Here is a 19052-nt window from a genome sequence, read left to right on the forward strand (position 1 = left end):
AACACAACACTAGACCAATCAGAACGGAAGCAATGATAAATTGTAGGCACTTTATCCATATGGAAGCGTTGGTAAGTGCGCTCCGTACGTACGTACACGCCTTGTCTACGTCTCTGTTGTTTATTTGCTCAGGCTTCCTTCTCGTGTTTGGTACCATGAAAAGCTTTTTTCCAAGCTTACAGTTGCTGTTCTTCTGCTGTTGTTGTTGCTGAAATGGTAATAGAAATGTTACGACTATCGTTGAAACGGATTCATCACTAGAAAGCTTGACCTTGGCCGTCGAGAAGAACATAAAAAGGCATTTGAACGATTTGGTAGAAACTGGCACACAGTAGCAGAAACTGTGAAGATTGTTATATCCTTATCGGTTGTAAGTCCTTGCTTGAAATGCTTTTGTTCAGTTTGATCTAGTTTACTTATGGTTTCATTCTTTCTAATTTATTCCTAATCCATTTCCGTGCTTTAAAATTGAAGAATAAAAAAGCTTTAAAAATGCAACCACTGCCACCACCACTGTGTCTCCATTGGCTCCATAATGAACTATTTATAAATTCCTTCAGCACAAATCCTTTGCATGTACACTGCCATCATACGAGAATGGCCGCTAATGGAGGGTGCACCGAGTGCAAGATGGAGTCGCCGTCGAGAGCGTGTTGAATATGCTCTTGAATTTTAATGCATCGGTTGCACAATGCCTGCAACTCGGGAAGAACGGATTGCGTGGGAAAGGATAAATATATTCTAAACAAAATATTCATCGCAATGGTGTCGTGAAGGACGGGACACACATCGTATGTGTGTGTTTGTGCCCTGCTCAGTGCCTCAAGCGAATGCTGGACCAGTGTGGCAACACACTAAACCACAAGTCATGCGAAACAGAACAGCTGAACTGCACGCGGGAAACTCAACAGCCTCGCTATGGGCAAATAGAATAGAAAGGATTAGAAGGAGCAGGAATGTTTGGGGACAGACGCAGAAGAAGGTGGTAGGGGACGTTTGTGGCTTAGGAAGGCGCTAGACGCTTTCATAATCTAGCAGCAGTGAATAATAAAAGTATAACATGTTGAACATCGGCAGGCGGGTCAGAAAGGAACGAAGCTTTATCGTTGGGTGCAAAATGACGATAGACACCGTCCTACGCCAACTTTCTTTGATAGTGAAGTGTGGGGATGCATAAAGGGCTGTACTAAAATAGCATTGAAACTGGATTAACTTTTCAATGGCTTTGCTTTTCAAGATTGTGGTGCTGTGGTGGAAGCTTCCCGTCCCAGCCGCACCGCACTATGAAAACTGCTGCTTTGGTCCCCAGAATATTAGCAACCGTTTTAGCATTCTACGGTGATATGCAAAATCACAACCTCGTTTCTGTGAGCTTATCGCAGCCCAACTCTGGAACGCTTCAATATCGAAAGGGAACGATTTGAATGGTACAGCGCCATGTGTGCTACACGTGTGGCGAAACTGGCTCATATTCACACCGCAACACTCTGATTATTAGCTGTTCATATGTTATTTGAGGTCGTGTGCCGGTTGTAATAGCATACTGTCACTGCCACGTCGAATTGGCTGTTACTTGTGCTTTGTGTGCCATTAAGACAGGCAATGAGAATATGAAGCTTTTAGGTGCAGCACAAAAACTATGATTTGGTGGAAAGGAGCTTGTGGAGGAGACCTGTGATGTGGCCCATATTTCATTTTGAAAACCTTTTATTCTATTGATGGGTTTAACGGTGCTGTAATGAGCATCTGGTAGGGGTAGGTAGGACCCATAAAGGGGTCAGTTGCTAGCACGAATGGTGCAGTTTCAAAACTCATTATCCTCCATCTTTCCTCTTATACGCATGAGGGTTTTTTTTTATCCAGACACGGGTTAAACAAGTGAGGTTGGCCAGAAATGATAATCCAACATCACTCGAGGGGACACGGAGTTAAAAAAGATGACGAAGAAGAAGAAATGTAAAATGTATGATAATTTCGCATTATCTTGAGAGTTTTCTCATTTAATCGGATGTATGAACATAAAATCATAGCAAATTAAAAAAATATGAAATGGGAAAAAATAAAACAAAACAAAACTCATATTAATTAGCGAATACACAAACCATAGAAACTATACGAGTTGAAGTATTGAACGGGCTCGTTGTAAACCTTTGAAAGGCACGTGAGCCTTTTGACAGTTTAGCTTTGTTTACATTCTGGGTTGTCGCAAAATAAACCTGTTATTTGTGTACAGAGAAAGGAGCGAACGTTTTCGTGAGGTTTTATGTTGAAAAGTTGGTGTTTTCCGGCAGTGGTGGAACGTTTGTGTCTGTGAAACTTGTAGATAATAAGTGCGTCTTTGGTTAGAGTGTATCCCCGTTCCTTTAACATCGTTTGCAATTTTACCACATACACGCTATTTGCTGGCTTCTTAGGTGCGAATAACTTCATGGTCAAACTGGCGGAGCTGCAGACTACGATTAACCGTAATATGCAGGTTCGTAAAAAAACATATTAATGCAGGATACATACAGTTATTATAATGCATATTTGTTTTATAATTTTAGACAAATAACGATCATATCAACTCGTCGAGCTAGCGAACCGTATTCAGTGCGAACCGAAAGAATTCTTGCAAGGCCAAGATGAGCTCTAAAAAGCCCACCACTGCCGCTTCTTCGGAAGTGACATCATCGAGGGAAAGGAAATCATTGGCAACACCACGATCGGCTAACAGATCCAAAGAGAGCACTTCTTCAGGTGCCTCCGAGCGAAAGGTGGCAACACCGAAATCACAACTATCGAAACGTCTAATCGCTCCGTTCACTGCGACAATCCCAGCAACACCGGCAACTAAGCCAACATCGTTAGCGTCCAATGCTGCAACGATACGGCGCTCTGCCCAAAATCCTGACCGCAACTCGTGGAATAAACCGGATAAAACGCTTTCCAACATTGTTAAGGCAAAACACAAAAAAGATAACGGATTACCCGTAGCATGGCGAAAGGAGCTGTACGGTCCACGGCCTGGTTCAGCTCAAGCAAGGCTAGAAAACTTATGTGCCACACTACACAAAGAAGTCGAAGAGCAAAAGAAAGCCAAAGCCGCCTCGAAGGTTCCGCCGAAACGGGTAGAAGATCGAAAAAGTCCTCCAAAAGCGAAGGCAATAAAACCTCCAAGTGTCAGTCAGTCCCGCTCTACCTGTGTAACTTCTAAAGCAAACGCGAGATCTGTTCCCGTAGCTGTAGCGGTAAAGCAAACTAAGGCTGTCCCCGCTGCTACAGGTGTGAAGCAAATTAATATCGCCCCTGTTGCTACGGCAACAGAAAAGTTCGAGGATAGCTGTGAAATGGACGTGGATGATGTAGAAATGGGCAGTCCCGAACCGGTGACACGGTTCTTTCCTCCCACAGTGCAAACCAATCCCGATAGTATGGAATGCGACAGCTTTACGGAGTTTAAACTACCTGATCAGAATGCAAACGAATTGGTGGCGGCGGAAGCAAAGCATGACACGAAGAAACCCGCGAAAGAGGATACGAATGAAGATTCGAAGCAAGTTGCCACTGATCTAAAGACCAAGTACAAGGATGGGCTGTCAGCGTATTCGAGTTATTTTTACTGCATAATAGACACCAACATCTTCATTGAAAATTACAAGGATTTTGAGCGCTTTCTCTCGAAAAAATATGTGGGTAAGTTGAAGGGAAGTGTCAACCCAGCTGCCGTGGCTCTAATTTGATGTAACGTGTTCGCTTTGTTATATTCGCAGGCCGCCAACCGATCGTTGTCGTGCCGTACAAAGTATTGCACGAGTTGGACACAGTGAAGCACAAAAAACCGGAACTGGCACCGAAAATTACTCCGGTGGTAAGATTTCTTCACCAAATGCTACGTGCCAAGGACGCTCGAGTGAAGGGACAGCATCCGTGGGACGACACCATCGAGCTGATGCCAGTGCTTTCGCCCGACGATTCCATCATAAACTGTGCACTGCAGGTGCAATCGGTAGCCGCTGGTGGCGATGTACAGGTGGTGCTGGTGTCGAATGATTGCAACATGCTCACGAAAGCGCTGGTGGCCAATTTAAACTCCTGCACAATGGCAGAACTGCAGACGGACTACCATTTCTAACCGCCCGCCATGTAGCAGTGCGGCTGGAGGAGGGATTCAGGTGCCTTTGTCAATCATTATTTAAACTGTAATATAGTGTACAAACATGTTTGCTTTCCGTAAACCGTTCTACACCTGATATCGGTGTTTGTGGAGCGGTTTCTGGCCGATTGGCCAAACACCTTTCAAAATTACAGCCTCATATATGATGGCTTTTGATGCAGATCAGCTTGGATGTTATTCATTCACTTATTTATTGTTTCAAGTTCGATCCAGCCATAGTTTGATGCATGTTTTAGATAGAGGTCTATTGTTCTTGTTCTAAATTTCACGTGCTTCAAATGCACGTGCAAAAGCTGAACATTTAAATGTGTTTTGCGTAGCGTGCAATTGAACCTAAGAAATAGTCATGTTGCACCTCCGTTCTGCTTCTTCTTCTTTGGCTCTACAACCTCTCAAGATGTCTTGGTCTGGACCTGCCATTACTAGCTTCCTTGACTTAATTTATCCGATTATTTGGACAGTCAATCAGGAAGAACGTCCGAACGAGATTTGATAACTGGTTCTGCCGTGTGTAGATCACACGGCCTGTTCTATACATAATTGTTGTGCAATGCGAAAAGATTGTTAATATACTATTGTTCTATAGGGACGGTATTTCTCAGGACTTTAGTTAGCCACTAGGGCTAAAATTCTTTAATTTCATGTTTGTTTGTTATCGATAAGGTACCGATGCTGGATAGACGACTGACTGGATAGGATATCGTCAGGAGAAATGTGAATGTAATTGATTCTTAAGCAAAACAGCAATTGGGTCGTTATGCATGTTTGGTACAGGAATCAGTAAATTGTAATAAAAAATGGTATACTTTTCTATGTAATAGTCTGTGCTTTCGTAATTTGTTCATGATGCTATGAACTCATTAAAAATAATGCAGTTGGTGGTTCTCTCTTTTTTTTTCCTAGCTGCATCATGGCGTGTAGTAGCATAAACAGGGGTGGAATTAATGTAACCCACGTGTTGCGTTATTGACTTACAGTTGTCCCATTCGCAATAAGGGTGCGAGCTCGCATAAGTAGTGCGATTTCGAGAAGGCAATAAAAACTGTTTCCTAAATAGGTCATTGTGACAGAAGACACATGTAGCAGACGGAATGGAGGGATGAACTAAGCTGTTGCTTATTGTGTGGTATGGTTTGATTTATTTTTGTAACACCACACGCATCGCGACACATTTCGGAAGTCAACTTCCGCTTGGTGGAAGTAGTTTGTATTTTCGGCCGGAGTTTACCGGAAGTCAATGCTCAGACAAGGGAAGTCGTTCAGATTGTATTAAGGAATGTGGAACATGATATGACCACACTACCACAAGATGATCTAATAGCTGAAACTATTAAGGTTTGACTATCTCTCGTGTTCTACTTTATGCAGAAATAGAGAGACTCGAACGTGCCAATTGCGATAGCCTAGAAAACGTGCGCGATTCCAATGCTTATCATCCCTTTCTCAACCTCAACCGGCTAGCGTTAGATTTCATACTTTCGCGCCATTTAGCACGATGAAGTTCTCCGTTACGGTCCTCTTTTTGATAGTATTTCTATCCCTCGCTATGCTCAGCAACTCCGGTAAGAGTGACGTTCTACAGTGCCGATTTGCGTTTAGTATCCAAAGGTTGATGTTAATTTTCGCTCCCCGTGTAGTAAACCTTCGTGGTGAAACGTACCGTCGTGTACGGCGCACGATGGGTGCTGGCGGTAGCTACATTAATTGTCTTGCCATCGGAAACTCCTCGCAGCGAATTTGCTCGTATGACCTCGGCCTGCTGGAAGCAATCGAACAACGGCAAAAGAACGGAAGTCGTCCGTGCCCGGAAGGTAAAGTGTTTCGCCGCCAGTGCAACGTATGCAAATGTGTGCATGGCGGTGGATTTGAGTGTAGTACCGATCTGTGCGGGGAGGATTTCTTTCACACGAGCGGATTGCCACGATTCTGGTGAGCTCTGGTGGCGGTAGGAAGTGCTTGGTTATTATAGTAATTGCCGTGTATGGTTAAATTTTTAAATTTTAAATTTTAAATTTTTACAGGCGAAAGTAATTGTAGTACAAATTTGGGAGGATAGCTCGTTAGCTGATTCATGTACATGGACCGCAATAAAAATCCAACTGAAAGGCGGTGGTTACACTGCTGCAAACTGTTAGCTATATTTACTAATAACATCAACTTGGAACCTTTTGCATCAAATCAGCTACACAAATTTATTCTCTTTTTGAGAGGTATCCAATTAAACAAGACGCTATTGCTTGCGATAATAAATATACTTTTAAGCCTACCGCTATAGAAATGCTTCCCTGAGTGTGTGTGAGACGGGATGCCAAATTATTGTTGCTCCGCCTGACTCATATTGCCGAAGGAAAAACTGTCCGCCCAGGACATTTTTCGCAGCACCACTGCACCGTTTGATTCTACGATCAGCGTATTTTCCGCATCGGACTTGCCAAATGTAGTACTACTGCCATTTCGTTGGTGGGCCATGTCGACTACCGTGCTGTCGAGCGTTAAGTTTGAAGAGTTCACGGTGAGGGCGGATGTTTCGTACACCGTTTCGGCGAGATTCAGGTTCAAAACATGTGATGACACCGCTTTAATGGTACTTTTACCAACCATCTCGGAAAGCTGAAGGGTTACGGTTTCGCTAGCCACATCCGCGTCCAGCGTACCGTAGAAGCCATCTGCAAAAATAGGATAAAAATATGAAATTGTGTTGTAACGGAAATAAGTATCTCGATGTGTTGCTCGTACTCATAACAATCTGTTTGCCGCCGGCCGATCGTACGGTGCAGTCTTTGTGAATGCTTTTCAGCTCCAAATTTCCATCCCTCGTCTGAAAGGAGCTTTTGTTCGAGTAGCTTGCGTTAACCGAAATGTTTCCCGTCTCGGTGCTGGCGCTAACCGATCCGCCCTGCAGTTTGTCCAGAAATATGTTTCCTTTGCCCGTGGTCGTGGCAGACACATTTTCGGCCAACGTTATACCACGGCAGGCAATGCTTCCGGCAGTGCTGTTCAGTGTAATGTTCGTAGAACGCAGACTTTGCGTTTCTATGTCACCGGTACCAACAACTTCAATCTCATCACTGTACAGGTTTGCTATCGAGGTCGTACCATTGTTATGGATGTGCAGATCTGCCTTGATCGGAACTTCTAGGACACATTCCGTTCCACCGGCAGTCGGATCGCCAGTAATGGTGACGGTTTTGTCGGATATTTTTACCGCCAAGCCGTCGGTATTGCTGCCCTGCTTTACCGTTGCCTTGAGAATGTTGGAATCGGGACAGTCTAGCAAATCGTACGGCACAATTTTCAGATTGTAAGCACAGTTGATGCGAATTTTCGAGTATGGATGAACCTTTTCCTGTACCGTTTTGATGGCGGAGAAGCTGATGTTGGCCGTGGAAAGGGCGCGACTCCTTATGCAGGATGCAATTGCGCCTCTGGATACCTTTAGGAACAACATTTTCCTTTTCGGGTGCACAAATTTACGGATAGCGCAGTAAATAGTGTGTGATTGTGAAATAAAGTGTATCGATTGGGGCGTGCATAATAAAAACAAACTTGCACTGTCGAATGGCCGGTATAGGCGGGACTATTTTAATGACATTTTATAACAATAATTTCAATGAAATGGTATTAAATTAAACAAACAATTATAAATACATGTATTTATTATGAAACTATAATTATTTAAAGATGTTTGTAAAAGAGACGTATTAAAAAGCAAAAATCAACACACAAATACTATGTCAATTGGAGTTACCAGTGTGAGCAGAGCTGAAGGAAAGAGGCAAATATTTCGTTTGGTTTTAAATGAACCCCACAATTTTAGTGATTTTGATTGTGTATCATCAAAAACGGCATTGATTTCCTTTACATTTACGCAAGATATGAGCAATAAAGCAAAATTAAAATTTTAAAAATATGATTGCTTCACTGTAAAACAAAACAGTGCCCGCTGGCAACACTGTACGTATCGATACCGCCGCAAGCAAAACGTCATTCTGCTTGCTTCAGCGAATTCCACCAGTGCCATTCAATGAACCGCCGGCAAAGTGGTTGTTTATTGTGATAGTTTCCTACAAAAGTTGTATGACGAGCTGTTGAAATGAGTGAGAAAGAACCCGTCCGCATCAAGGCGGAACCCGCAATCGATAGCAACGTACTGTGCGATGCAACCAACAGCTGCATCGAGGAGATGGTGCAGGAACTGCAAAATCAGGACCGTGAAAGGAAAGCACAAGGAGCCGCAACCGTTACCGACCAAAGCATGCGGCAGGATGATCACGATGAAAGCGTGTTCTACAACATACATAGCGTGCTGCCGAAGACGTTGAAAATGCGCACGGGCGAATCGGATATTGTGCTCGAGCCCAAGCTGGCGAGCCGTCTGTATAATGGGTCGAACCTCCAGTACGATCGAACGATGTTGAACCGAGCGGACGTGTGGCATCAGGTGATTGTGCACCACGAAAACGGCTGTTCCAAGGCGAAGATACTGGAAACGCTGTTCAACAAGTTTACGTACTGTGATTTCTTCCCGGTAGCGTATCGGCGGCATGTAAACGTGGACTTTTTCCTGCTGCGAATGTGCAACCAAGTGATGATGAAGATGTTTGAGGAAGGGATGAAGCTCAAGTGTGGCACACAGGAGCTGGCCGTTAGCGTGCGGCTCGGAGCGGCTCGGTTCCAGAACGGACAGATATTCCCGCGCCAGACCATTACGAAGGCGGTACAGGAACGGTGCGACAATGCGGCACAGTACGGCAGCAGCAACCTGCTGAACTTGGACAGCTTTGCCGAACATGTTAGTCTGCAGGAGCTTTCCATTAATCTCGGCAATCGTGCACAGTTTGAGGTCGTTTGTTCGGCCATTGTGCAGGTGCTGAATGACAACAGTTGCATCAATACGTTGCGCCTCTCGAACAACGGTATCAGCCACATATCGGTGCTGGCCAGCGCAAAGCATCTGAGGATCGCAAGCTTGGATTTGCGAGGCAATCGCATAAAGCATCCGAGCTCGCTACGAGGTTTGCGAGAGATGCCACTACTGGAGCTGTTCGTGCTGGGCAATAATTTAACGGAGGTGCCCGATTACGAGAAAGTTCTTCACAGTATTTTCCCACAACTGTTGAAGCTGGTAAGAAGCGGCCCCGCGACAAATGCTTCCACAACTTCGGGGTTTCTCATTGTCCCTGTTGTTTTTCGCATTTCAGGATACCAACTTAACGAGCCCGGTTGTAACGAAAGTTGTGCGTGATGGCGACGAAGAAGAGGAGGAAGTTGAAATAACCTCCCCCGGAACGTTGATCACCGAAGCGGACATGAATGTAACCGCGTTCCAGAAGTACAACATGACTCCCCACTGGCATAAGGTGACGGTGCTACATAACGGAGTCTGCAACAAGCAGGACATACTGGACGCGCTGTTCAACCTGCTCGGCAAGCATACGTTCTTCCCCTGCTACTACAAAACCTATTCGAAGGAGGATGAATTTCTTGTCCAGAATTGTTTCGACGCGCTGCTCGTTCTGGTGCGACAAAAGCTAAAACTGCCAATGCGAGCGAAAAACGCGGTACTGAAGCTGTCGCTGACGATGAACGTTGCCGAGGCTGGCGAAAAAGATGTGCAGCCGTTGAAAAGGCTAGAGTGGTTCGTTGGCAAACGGTTCCAAAATAGCTGTCTCGATCTCTGCTCGATGCAGACGGATCTGAACAAGTGTCGGTACGTAGACTTTTGTGCGAAAAGTCCATCGACGCTGCGGTACATAATGGAGTACGCTGCCCGGAAGTTCGGGAGTGCGTGTTTGGTGCTGCGACTGCGTCACAACGAGCTCAAGAACTGTGTGGCGCTGGAAAGTCTGTCCAAGTTCTACAGCCTAGTATCGCTGGATCTGCGCTACAATTTGGTAATCCTCGGTTTGCTTTTGAATGCTTGAATTTGAAATTTCCATCCTTTTTAGTACAGCATCGTTGAAGGATGAAATATTTCGGCGATTATGAAATATTTCAAGCATTCAAATTTAATTTGAAATATCAGTACGTTAATCCATTTATTTCTCAATTGGCAGATTTCGAAATTCTCCGACCTGAAAGGCATTCCATGGAATAACGTTACCGAGCTCTTTTTGGACAATAATCCCGTGTGCGGAACGGCACACACCGGCGTGGAGTACGTGCGGAATGTGAAGCAGTTCTTCGGCATGCTCAAACAGCTCGATGGCAAATCGTTGCTGGGAAATTTCCCCTTCTGTCAGAACTACATCTGTGTGCCGGAAGCGTACAAGTTTGCCGAATCGTTTGTGAAGCATTATTTCGCGCTGTTCGATTCATTCCAGCGTGCCGACCTGCAGGAGCTGTACCATCCGAGGGCACAATTTTCCATGACGTGCGACTTTGAGATCGACGCGGCGCACACCTCGGAGGAGCAGATGAACTCGCAACAGCTGCGACAGGTCAGCTACATCCAGCACAGCCGCAATCTGCTCAAGTTCAGGGGAAATCCGAACCGAGCAATGTCCATGCTGATCGTCGGTAACGAACGCATCGGGTACGTGCTAACATCCTTTCCGAAGACGGAGTTCGATTTCTATTCGTTCCGTATCGATGTGCCCGTGTTCACGCCGGAACGCGTCCTGATCACCGTGAACGGTCGGATGAGGGAGGATGAATTTGCTGTGCCGGGCCAGAATAACATCATGGGCTTTACGCGCACCTGGCTCATTCAACCGTCCGGTATGGGCACGAATCTGTTTCACGAGGCGCTGGAGTACAAGATTCACAACGATATGCTGCATATGTACGACGTGGTGAACGGTAGGAATGAAACGTTCGGTAATTCGGCCGAAACAGCAACAGAGCAGGAAAGTCCAATGGTGAGCTTGGCGTGTCGTGTACGTGCAATTTGATTGCTTTTGCTAACAATACTGTTTCTCCCCACCAATTCCAGGATGTAACTCTTTCTGATAGCGATGATCGTGAGAATGCGCTGATCGTGTTCAAGCAACTGACAAAGCTAAATACGGAGTGGTCCAAACGATGCCTGGAGGAATCGTCGTGGAACTTAAAAGTGGCGTTGAACGTATTTCTGAAGCTGTACGAATCAAAGCGCATCCCAAAGATTGCCTTCCAGGATGACATGTAGTAGGAAGAGCACCATGTACAAATTAGTATACGCGATGCGATTTTGCGTTGCATAGTGTCTGTTTTCATGAACAGTCTTAGGATTAATTTCTGCATGCCATCGAAAATAAGATGTGTGGATAAGGGGAGCTGTTGAGTGATCTGGTGAATTGAAGCGTTACGCACTGAATAAAGGCAAGACTCTGGACGGTGGAATCATTTGTGTTTGTTCAGGTGCCTTTTTAAAGCGCCCTTGCATGTCAAGAAAGTGCAGGGTGGCTGGGAGGCACACGAAATGTTAGCAAACAGCATGTAATTAGCTCAAGTAGCGGACGCTCAAGTGGGGTTTTGGCGTAATGTATGGTACTCGAAACAATGTAAAATGCGACCACCGCAGAAACATTGGAGCGTTCTGCCTAAATGGACATACTATGGCGTCCGCGGCACTGACATTAATGGTGCTCGTCGCTGTGCATCATTGCGCATTGGGAAGGGAAAGCCACATTAATAATCTCACACGCACCAGCTCGTGTCCCCCGCTTTGACGGGTGTGTGTGTGTGTGTGTGCGCACTTTAAAGTTCATCCTTGGCGGGCGCTTGCCACCCAACAAGGAGGATGCGTTTTGGTGGTTGGAAAATTTAATTTCCGCTCCGAGCGACCGAATTTACCACGCATTGACACAAAAGGTTAATTTCGTCGGTGTACACACACATAGGTTGGTGAGGTTTTTTTTTGTATTGGTTCATTTCAACGGATGGCCACAGGGTGAGGAGCTGTGTGTGTGTTTGTGTGTTCGATGCTCTCTGCTGGCTAGCCGCGCGTTGATTGGCAACGTACCCAACTGACAGTGGAAGCAACCGAGCATAAAACAAATGTTTTCCCCTGCGGTTATGCGAATCGAATCAAATCAAACGGTGAAGCAGAGCGGACGCTTTTCGCTCGTGACGCGCACCATCCCGGAAGTAGTTGAACCCTTACCCCTGCGCGGCGTGGGGCGTCGGGGTACCGTACTGGTGGGTTGGTGTGCACACTATAATAATTATCGTAAAATTGACCACTCACATTACAATAACAGCCCCCCCGGGTACCTAGGGGATTGACGTGCGCTGCCATACGCCGCGATACATCGCACTGACGTTCGCACATCAGCCCGAGGGCATCACCCCACCGGTAAACGGGGTTAGCCAGCAAGGGTTGGGGCATGGTTCCGTCAGCGAATCCGTCGATCGACAATATTGTTGTCACGTCTAATCATATGCATTTTATCTTAACTCCATTCGCACAGCACCGGTGCGGTAGGACGATTTGTGATCCGGATCGTTTGGGAACGATAACACGCGATAGCGCTCGCCCTGGGATGAAATTGCATAAGTAGGATGTAACTGGTAGGTGGTCGAAGAAAAAAAAAAAAACTACGCGAGAAGCCTGGGCTGCAGTGAAGGTACGCGGAAAGGTTCGAATCCTCCGGCTACTGGCGATGGGAACCGACTGACGGGTTCGAGTGACTGACTGACAGACTGGCAGCGCAACGTGCGGGTTTTGGGAAAAAAGGGAAACTTCCAACGATAACATAACCGGCAACGCCAACGTCTGTTTGTTTTTCATAACCGGTAGCGGCACATCTGCATCGCACCGGCACGGAACATTCTTTCGCCTGTCATCGTCATCGATTATGCTTCCTCTGGACTCGTGTGCGCCGACGATTGGTTTGTTTCAAAGCTTGTTCCGTGTTGGTGTTTCATTAACTGGACTTTATGGTGAACAGTTGAAATATAGGAGGATTTGTACCAGGAGCTTTACTCTGTTCAGGAGGAACGAATTATCGCTAAATTTTGTGGCGTAGACAAGGAGAAGCAAATAAGCGAATAATCAATCGGAATTGGGAAAAGGGCGGAAATAGAGACTGAATATTTTCATTTAATTTGTGCAATCTGTATTAAAATTGTCGACGCTATCATATGGAATGCAAATTTAGTATTGAAAAGCTCGATTTAAGTTTGAATATTTTAGTAGGAAAATTGTGAACGCTATGAAATTTAAATTTGAAAAATTTATACCAAAATAACTGGTTAAAACGAAATACAGTCGTATAAAAGTATTTACACAGAAACAAAGCGTTAGATGTTATGTACAGCTGCATGTGCTTTGATTTTCTCTCTTCAGTTGCGACGTGTCAGTGTTTCACCGTCCCCTCTACGTACTACTCAGCTCGGTAACATTTCTATGCAAATAGTTCCGCCATACTCAACACACTCTATTAGAAACGCTGTGGACGTGTTGCATTCGCAAGCCTCGGCACTGCAGCGTCTATTCCCGTACATACTATCCCGCCGCTGAAGCTTCACGCTGTCGAGGTAACCGTGTGCATCGGGCTTTGCTTATGTTTGCCATTTCTATTTCAGTGCAACGTTCGTTCCACGAATCATGCATCATTAGCTAATTGTTTTAGGGCGCTTTTTAGCGTGCTGTGCTGTGTACGCATGTACGGAATAGGCAAGTAACAATGAGGCCACTGAATTAGAATGGTTTAAACCGATTCGTTAACTTAATTTTAGAACGCGCTTTTGGTTTGCTGAAAAAATGAGGAACTAAGTATATAGTTCGTTCGGTTTGGGGTAAAATCCTAGTAACGGATGGAAGTTACACGAGATGCACAGACGAGAAAACAAGCACCGAATCCTATGCCCGTTCAAGCAGGAAATGGTCGGTACAGGGCCATGTATTATTGCACTTCCGTACGGTTGTAACCTGTTGCACTGGGGAAGTGAAGCAGTTGATTGCACACTATCCTTAACCATCCCGGCCCGATGGTTTGTCAATCGTTTCGCGCTGCACTGTACCTGTGCGCCCGTTTGTGGCGTGTATCATAGCGGAAGAATGCTTTCGCAATCTCTTTCAGATGCACCTGGTTCGCAACAAGCTGATGTTGGTTTCCATCCGGACAGCTTCGCCGCGTTTTTTTTGTAGTATTATTTTATGTTTGTGTGCATGGTTCGTTATTTTTCCTTGGGAATGTGGGAGTTCACTGGTCTAGCGGGTATTCTTAGATTACAAAGCACACTGGAGCTTAAGCTTCGTATCCAATGAAAATGAGAAACGATTTTGGTCTTTTTGCCATGATCGCCTAGAAGTATGCAATTTGCATAACGCAAATCTTCATGAAGGTGCTTATCGATGATTTATTTTGTTTTTGGCTAGAAAGCCAGCAAGAAAATACTGCGAGTTAAATTGAATTAGCTTAAAGTACTTTAAACAAAAAGCTCTCTTTTATCGAATCTCTATAAAAAATACTCGTAACCTTAAAACCTTTCAAACCGGCTGTACGCCGGTTCTACAACCAAAAAATCTTTTCCACCCTTCGACTAACGCAACTCTTCTTGAGCAACTTCGGCAAATGTGAGCGGCTGTTTTGCCAACAAACCAAATCACTGTTTCAACACAAAACCCAAAGCCAAAAGTTTCGTCTGCGTGCGTAGGACTGTATCTGCTGCAAGCTCGTGGCGAAGCGTGGTTGCCTCGTGGTGGTTGGTAGCCAGCAGCATTACTCATGTACCGTTCCACCCATAGCTCTGTGTGTTGTGCTTTCGCGATCAGCTTTTCTAGCGCACCTTCGCGTTTCGTAGGTTCTTTTGAAAATGGGTTTCACCGAGCAAAGGAGTTACGCTGCTTGATTGTGCGTGTATGACCATTGCTTACTTGCGCTTACTCGCGCACCGAAACGAACTTGGTTTGGGGGCGTGGGCGCCGGGTGTCTTTCTTGCCCCCGTTTGAAGAAGGAATGCAATTTCAAAATAAATGGAACCAAAGAAAAACAATAAAATGGGAAAAAAGGAAGGGAACCCCAGCGACGCGCGCTAGCGCAGGCAGCCGCCACACATAGGTGCAGTGATGAAAAACAAGCTTGTTGCTCACCGTGTGGTTGGGTGGGTGTGTGGAAAATCAAATGAAAATGGAAAACCAAAAAAAAGGGAAAAATCTGTCGTACGTCGTAATAACAAACACGAGCAATGTGCTGCGGATGGGTGGCGCGTTCAGGTAAGGTATCGCGTGTACGGATCAGAAATGGACTGTGAAGACGTTTTCTAATTACTTGTTCACTGCATTCGGTGGTTTTGGACGGTTTGTTGTTGTTGTTTTTTTTTTTGTTGGCTCCTTTTTTTGCCTACCACCAATTGAAACCCGTACGTGAACGCGCGACGGGTGGAGCTGTGCCGCTTCTGCCACCTGTAAGCTATTTTTTGCGTTTCTTTTCCCCCCAAAAAAGTTATGTGGAAATTGCGGTTTGTTGGTTTCGACAGCAGGCCAAATGACGCCAAGTCGCCCGAACCTACTGTCAGAGGCAGGAACAGAAACAAAAAAAGAACTTTGTTCTTTTGCTTCTTCCGCGAGCAAATAGCGCTATAAAAAAGGAGTAGCAAAGCTGGTTCGGTTCGGTTTTGGGCAGCAGCGGTGCAGTGGTGAAAGTTCAATAAAAAAAAAGTTCTCGCCTGGTCAATCGTAAAGTTGTTTTTAAGGTTTTTACCATCGCCTACACTGTAACGTTCGATGGTGTTCGAACTGGGGCTGGGGTTTTTTTGTGGTGCTGGGGCCGATGAGAGAAGTATTTGGAAAACGATTCTGGTAAATAATTTCCACCAGTTATTATTTACTTGCGTACCGGGTTTATGGGTTTTGGTATTAGTTGCTACTTTGTTCGCCATAGTGGAGGCCACAGCAAGTTGATAGATAGTATGAACTATTTGCTGTCGATTTTAGACTGGATCTGTGTCATTTTATTTCTGTTGACGGTGTTTTACCTTCTAGACAGCTCTACAGCAAAATGTTTTAATCAAGAAGACACTTATTTTATGACTGTATTTTTACAAGTTTCTACTTACTTGTGCTTTCTTATGCTTCTGTATTTCTCTATTCATTAAGTGTTGACAAAATACAACGTCAACGTCAAGTACGATGACAGCCGACCGCGGAAGTACGCAGCCACTTAAGGATGAGTCACGAGCGCAGCCGAAGAGAGCAAATCTAGCCAGAGAGAGAGAGCCGGAGAAAGAGAGCGAAGGGAAAGGGCGTTACACACGCCAATAACAACCAAAAAGCTAGAGAAAGAAGACGTTTAGTTTTTTATCTGCTAAAAGTGTAACCGAAACTTACAAAAAATACACTTATTCACGGATGTAAAGAAGGCGTCAAATTCATTAATTCTCGCGGATTGTTGCCTGGTGCATTTGCCACATTAAGGGTTTCTATACCTTAACTATCCACCTTTAATAATTTGCTTTTTGTAGGATATTTTTGGGATTTTTTTATTCCAATGGAGTGGCACTTTTAGAATTATATGAGCCTATAAAAATATGTTATAGTTTGCTCTTTACCAAATTGAAATTTTTTTTCCATAACATTAAGCTGAAGCAAGCACATGACGCTGTAAGTAAACCGTTTTCTTTCATCCTACCGAACATAAAATAAATTGCATCTTACCGTCCTACTCACCGACATTTCCGAGATGAAAAGAAATGCGAACGAGCGGTTTTACCGTAAAAGTTCTACAATGCTTATCTCCCAAAAACCACCAAATGTAGCTTCCCCGGCAGGGAATGACAAACATCAACTGCATCTCATTAAGCGTATGACTGTGGGTTTCGCGTCCGTGCTTCACTTGCAGCGTTGAGTTTATCAGGAATATTATCCAATTTATGCGGTAAAGTAGAAATCGCTTTCCCTCTCTCTCTCCTCACGACTAGTCATTTGCAAGAAGCAATCTCGACCCGCTCCATTGCACTGTCGCGGTCGCGGTTTGCTACTGTGCAGCATCAAATACCGACAGTCAACTGCATTTCGGTGCTGACGCGGAACGCGGATGCACAAGAAAACCCTCCGCAAGATAAAACATTTACGATTTTACCCGGGTTTTCCTCCGGTTTTGTGGCTTTGCTGCTAAGATGTCCATCAGCCGGATGCATCGCATGCGGTCGGTTGCTGCAGTTGCGGTTGACTGATTGTAGGTTTTGTTGCATTTATAATTCGGCGGATGTTTCGTTTTCTGAGCAAACCCACCGCGCACTCGAGCTCGTAGGGAAAGGTTTACAAAGGTTGGGTGGGTGGAAAATTTTCCCATTCGAGTTCGGCATGCGAAATGAGCTGCAATACCGAAAATCGGTGAAATTTTAAACCATAGATCGGTTTCTGTTCTCCCTCCCATTCAAAGTTGTCAATCGGAGGTTGAGGCTTTTTTTTCTTCTGTCGAGAAAATGAATGAAAAGTTATATTTTTTGTATTTTATCCGACCGATCCGCCCTCGGCCGGTGGATGTAAATCTTGATTATTTGCTTGATTTGGCAACCCTGGTCAGATGGTAAATGAGCAAAGAAAATGGCAAAACATGGTGGGCGCATCTTTCAGTTACTGCTGCTGCGCTGGCTGGTGCTGTACGTGTGACAGTGTATCCCGCTCCGGGTACGGGTATAAAACTTTAGCATCGGGAAACTGATTTCCGGAATGCAGACAAATTGCGAAACTAAAGCACCACCACCACCATCATCATGGCGGAAAGTTTAGCGACGGAACTGATTGAATGTTGTTTTTTTGCTGCTGGCAATGGGCAAGGTAGAGGTTAATTTTTGGGATGCCAGGATCGGGGATAGTTCGCCGGGTGGGTAGGAACTATCAGTTGATTAAAATAAGATAGTTTGATGCCAGAGCCGTAGTTGCCTATTTTTGGTTGCTCTGCGAATAATTTATTCTTTGCCACAGATAGTTGTGCTTTTGATGAATTGTGTGTTTCCGGACACAGCCCGTTTCGTGTCACCGGACACCGGGCGCCTCCATTGTGGTTGGGAAAGTTGAAGAAGTTGTGCTGAATAAGCTGGGCTTGAAAATAAATGAGGAAAATTACCCAACGGAAATTATTTCAATATGCTGACAATATTTGGTCCATTATTTTAAATTATTATCAGCCTATAATTAAATTTTTCACAGCAGCTTGTAAGGGCATGTAACCGTGCGCAAGATACAATTAAACGAAACGATGTGACTTACCTCGTGCTTGTGAAAGGGAAGGCAGCAAAATGAACGCGTCACTGTGAATGCAACAATGAAGGTAAAGTTTGACGAAAGTTTTCATTTCATTAAGAATATGCAACCTTTTACGGGCACGGGCGGTACGGAGCTTGTTCCCATTCTTCAACACTCTGCCACCGGGATGCAACTTTACCGTTCTCGTGCTAGAAGCAAGCAAAAGCTGGCAGAAAACACACAGGAAAATGTCGTTTGTTTCTGTGAGCGTGTGTGTGGATTTGTGTTGTAATTAAGGATATTTCATTACCGAGTGTGTCTACGTGTCTGACTTGGTTCGAAGTTTTTTTTGTTTGTTTATTTTGTTATGCTCTAATGTAAAATTCTTCCCCGCGTTATGTTTTGTTAGGTTGTTTATATATTGCAATCGAGTTGCTTCCTTTACATGGCTTGGGAAATGGGTTTGCCGTTTTTGTGTGTCTGTGTGTTCTTGTACGCAATTACAAACCGCTGTCACCAATGGGTGCAGTACCTGCGCCCGTTAATCTGATTCCTCTGGTTGTTTGAGACCATCCTCAGCTCGGTGTGTAGACCCACGCCGGTAATTGCCACTGGGGCTTGGAAAGTTCACCCAGCCAGCTTGAACTTTTCAAGAGATGCAATTGAAAGCAAAACCATAGTACCAGCAAAAAAGTCGAAAGGTGCAACACATTTCGATACGGATATGTCTTCCGGACTGTTCTTCAGACCACAGGTGTTGCTGTGAGGCGGATTCTTCAA

The 19052-nt window shown here is 44.9% G+C and overlaps 3 protein-coding genes across 3 annotated transcripts; 2 read left to right on the forward strand and 1 right to left on the reverse strand.

The window, feature by feature from the left end:
* The first annotated feature begins 2186 nt into the window (after positions 1–2186).
* LOC118505497 lies at positions 2187–4974 on the forward strand. Its single transcript, XM_036041357.1, has 4 exons — positions 2187–2330; positions 2415–2476; positions 2547–3675; positions 3753–4974. The coding sequence occupies exons 3-4, from the start codon at positions 2625–2627 to the stop codon at positions 4112–4114; spliced, it is 1413 nt and encodes a 470-aa protein (XP_035897250.1). The 5' UTR covers positions 2187–2330; positions 2415–2476; positions 2547–2624; the 3' UTR covers positions 4115–4974.
* Positions 4975–6269: 1295 nt separating this feature from the next.
* Positions 6270–7730, reverse strand: LOC118505498. The gene is made up of 2 exons (XM_036041358.1): positions 6893–7730; positions 6270–6822 (listed from the first exon to the last, which is right to left on the reverse strand). Exons 1-2 carry the CDS (start codon positions 7602–7604, stop codon positions 6470–6472), a joined length of 1065 nt encoding a protein of 354 aa, XP_035897251.1. The 5' UTR covers positions 7605–7730; the 3' UTR covers positions 6270–6469.
* Positions 7731–8145: 415 nt separating this feature from the next.
* On the forward strand, positions 8146–11479 carry LOC118505499 (nuclear RNA export factor 2). Its single transcript, XM_036041359.1, has 4 exons — positions 8146–9281; positions 9358–10050; positions 10213–11016; positions 11091–11479. The coding sequence occupies exons 1-4, from the start codon at positions 8250–8252 to the stop codon at positions 11283–11285; spliced, it is 2724 nt and encodes a 907-aa protein (XP_035897252.1). The 5' UTR covers positions 8146–8249; the 3' UTR covers positions 11286–11479.
* The last annotated feature ends 7573 nt before the right edge of the window (positions 11480–19052 follow it).

Source organism: Anopheles stephensi, chromosome 2, assembly GCF_013141755.1.
Source record: "Anopheles stephensi strain Indian chromosome 2, UCI_ANSTEP_V1.0, whole genome shotgun sequence".
Taxonomy (NCBI): domain Eukaryota; kingdom Metazoa; phylum Arthropoda; class Insecta; order Diptera; family Culicidae; genus Anopheles; species Anopheles stephensi.

What these genes read in the sequence shown, in the direction of transcription:
- LOC118505497 (XM_036041357.1), top strand. Translation starts at nt 2,625, where the DNA reads ATGAGCTCTAAAAAGCCCACCACTGCCGCTTCTTCGGAAGTGACATCA. An exon ending in TCTCTCGAAAAAATATGTGG is followed by an intron (nt 3,676 to 3,752) that starts GTAAGTTGAAGG and finishes TTATATTCGCAG; the next exon opens with GCCGCCAACCGATCGTTGTC.
- LOC118505498 (XM_036041358.1), bottom strand. Translation starts at nt 7,604, where the DNA reads ATGTTGTTCCTAAAGGTATCCAGAGGCGCAATTGCATCCTGCATAAGG. An exon ending in CGGCAAACAGATTGTTATGA is followed by an intron (nt 6,823 to 6,892) that starts GTACGAGCAACA and finishes CTATTTTTGCAG; the next exon opens with ATGGCTTCTACGGTACGCTG.
- LOC118505499 (XM_036041359.1), top strand. Translation starts at nt 8,250, where the DNA reads ATGAGTGAGAAAGAACCCGTCCGCATCAAGGCGGAACCCGCAATCGAT. An exon ending in TCCCACAACTGTTGAAGCTG is followed by an intron (nt 9,282 to 9,357) that starts GTAAGAAGCGGC and finishes TTCGCATTTCAG; the next exon opens with GATACCAACTTAACGAGCCC. An exon ending in TGGATCTGCGCTACAATTTG is followed by an intron (nt 10,051 to 10,212) that starts GTAATCCTCGGT and finishes CTCAATTGGCAG; the next exon opens with ATTTCGAAATTCTCCGACCT.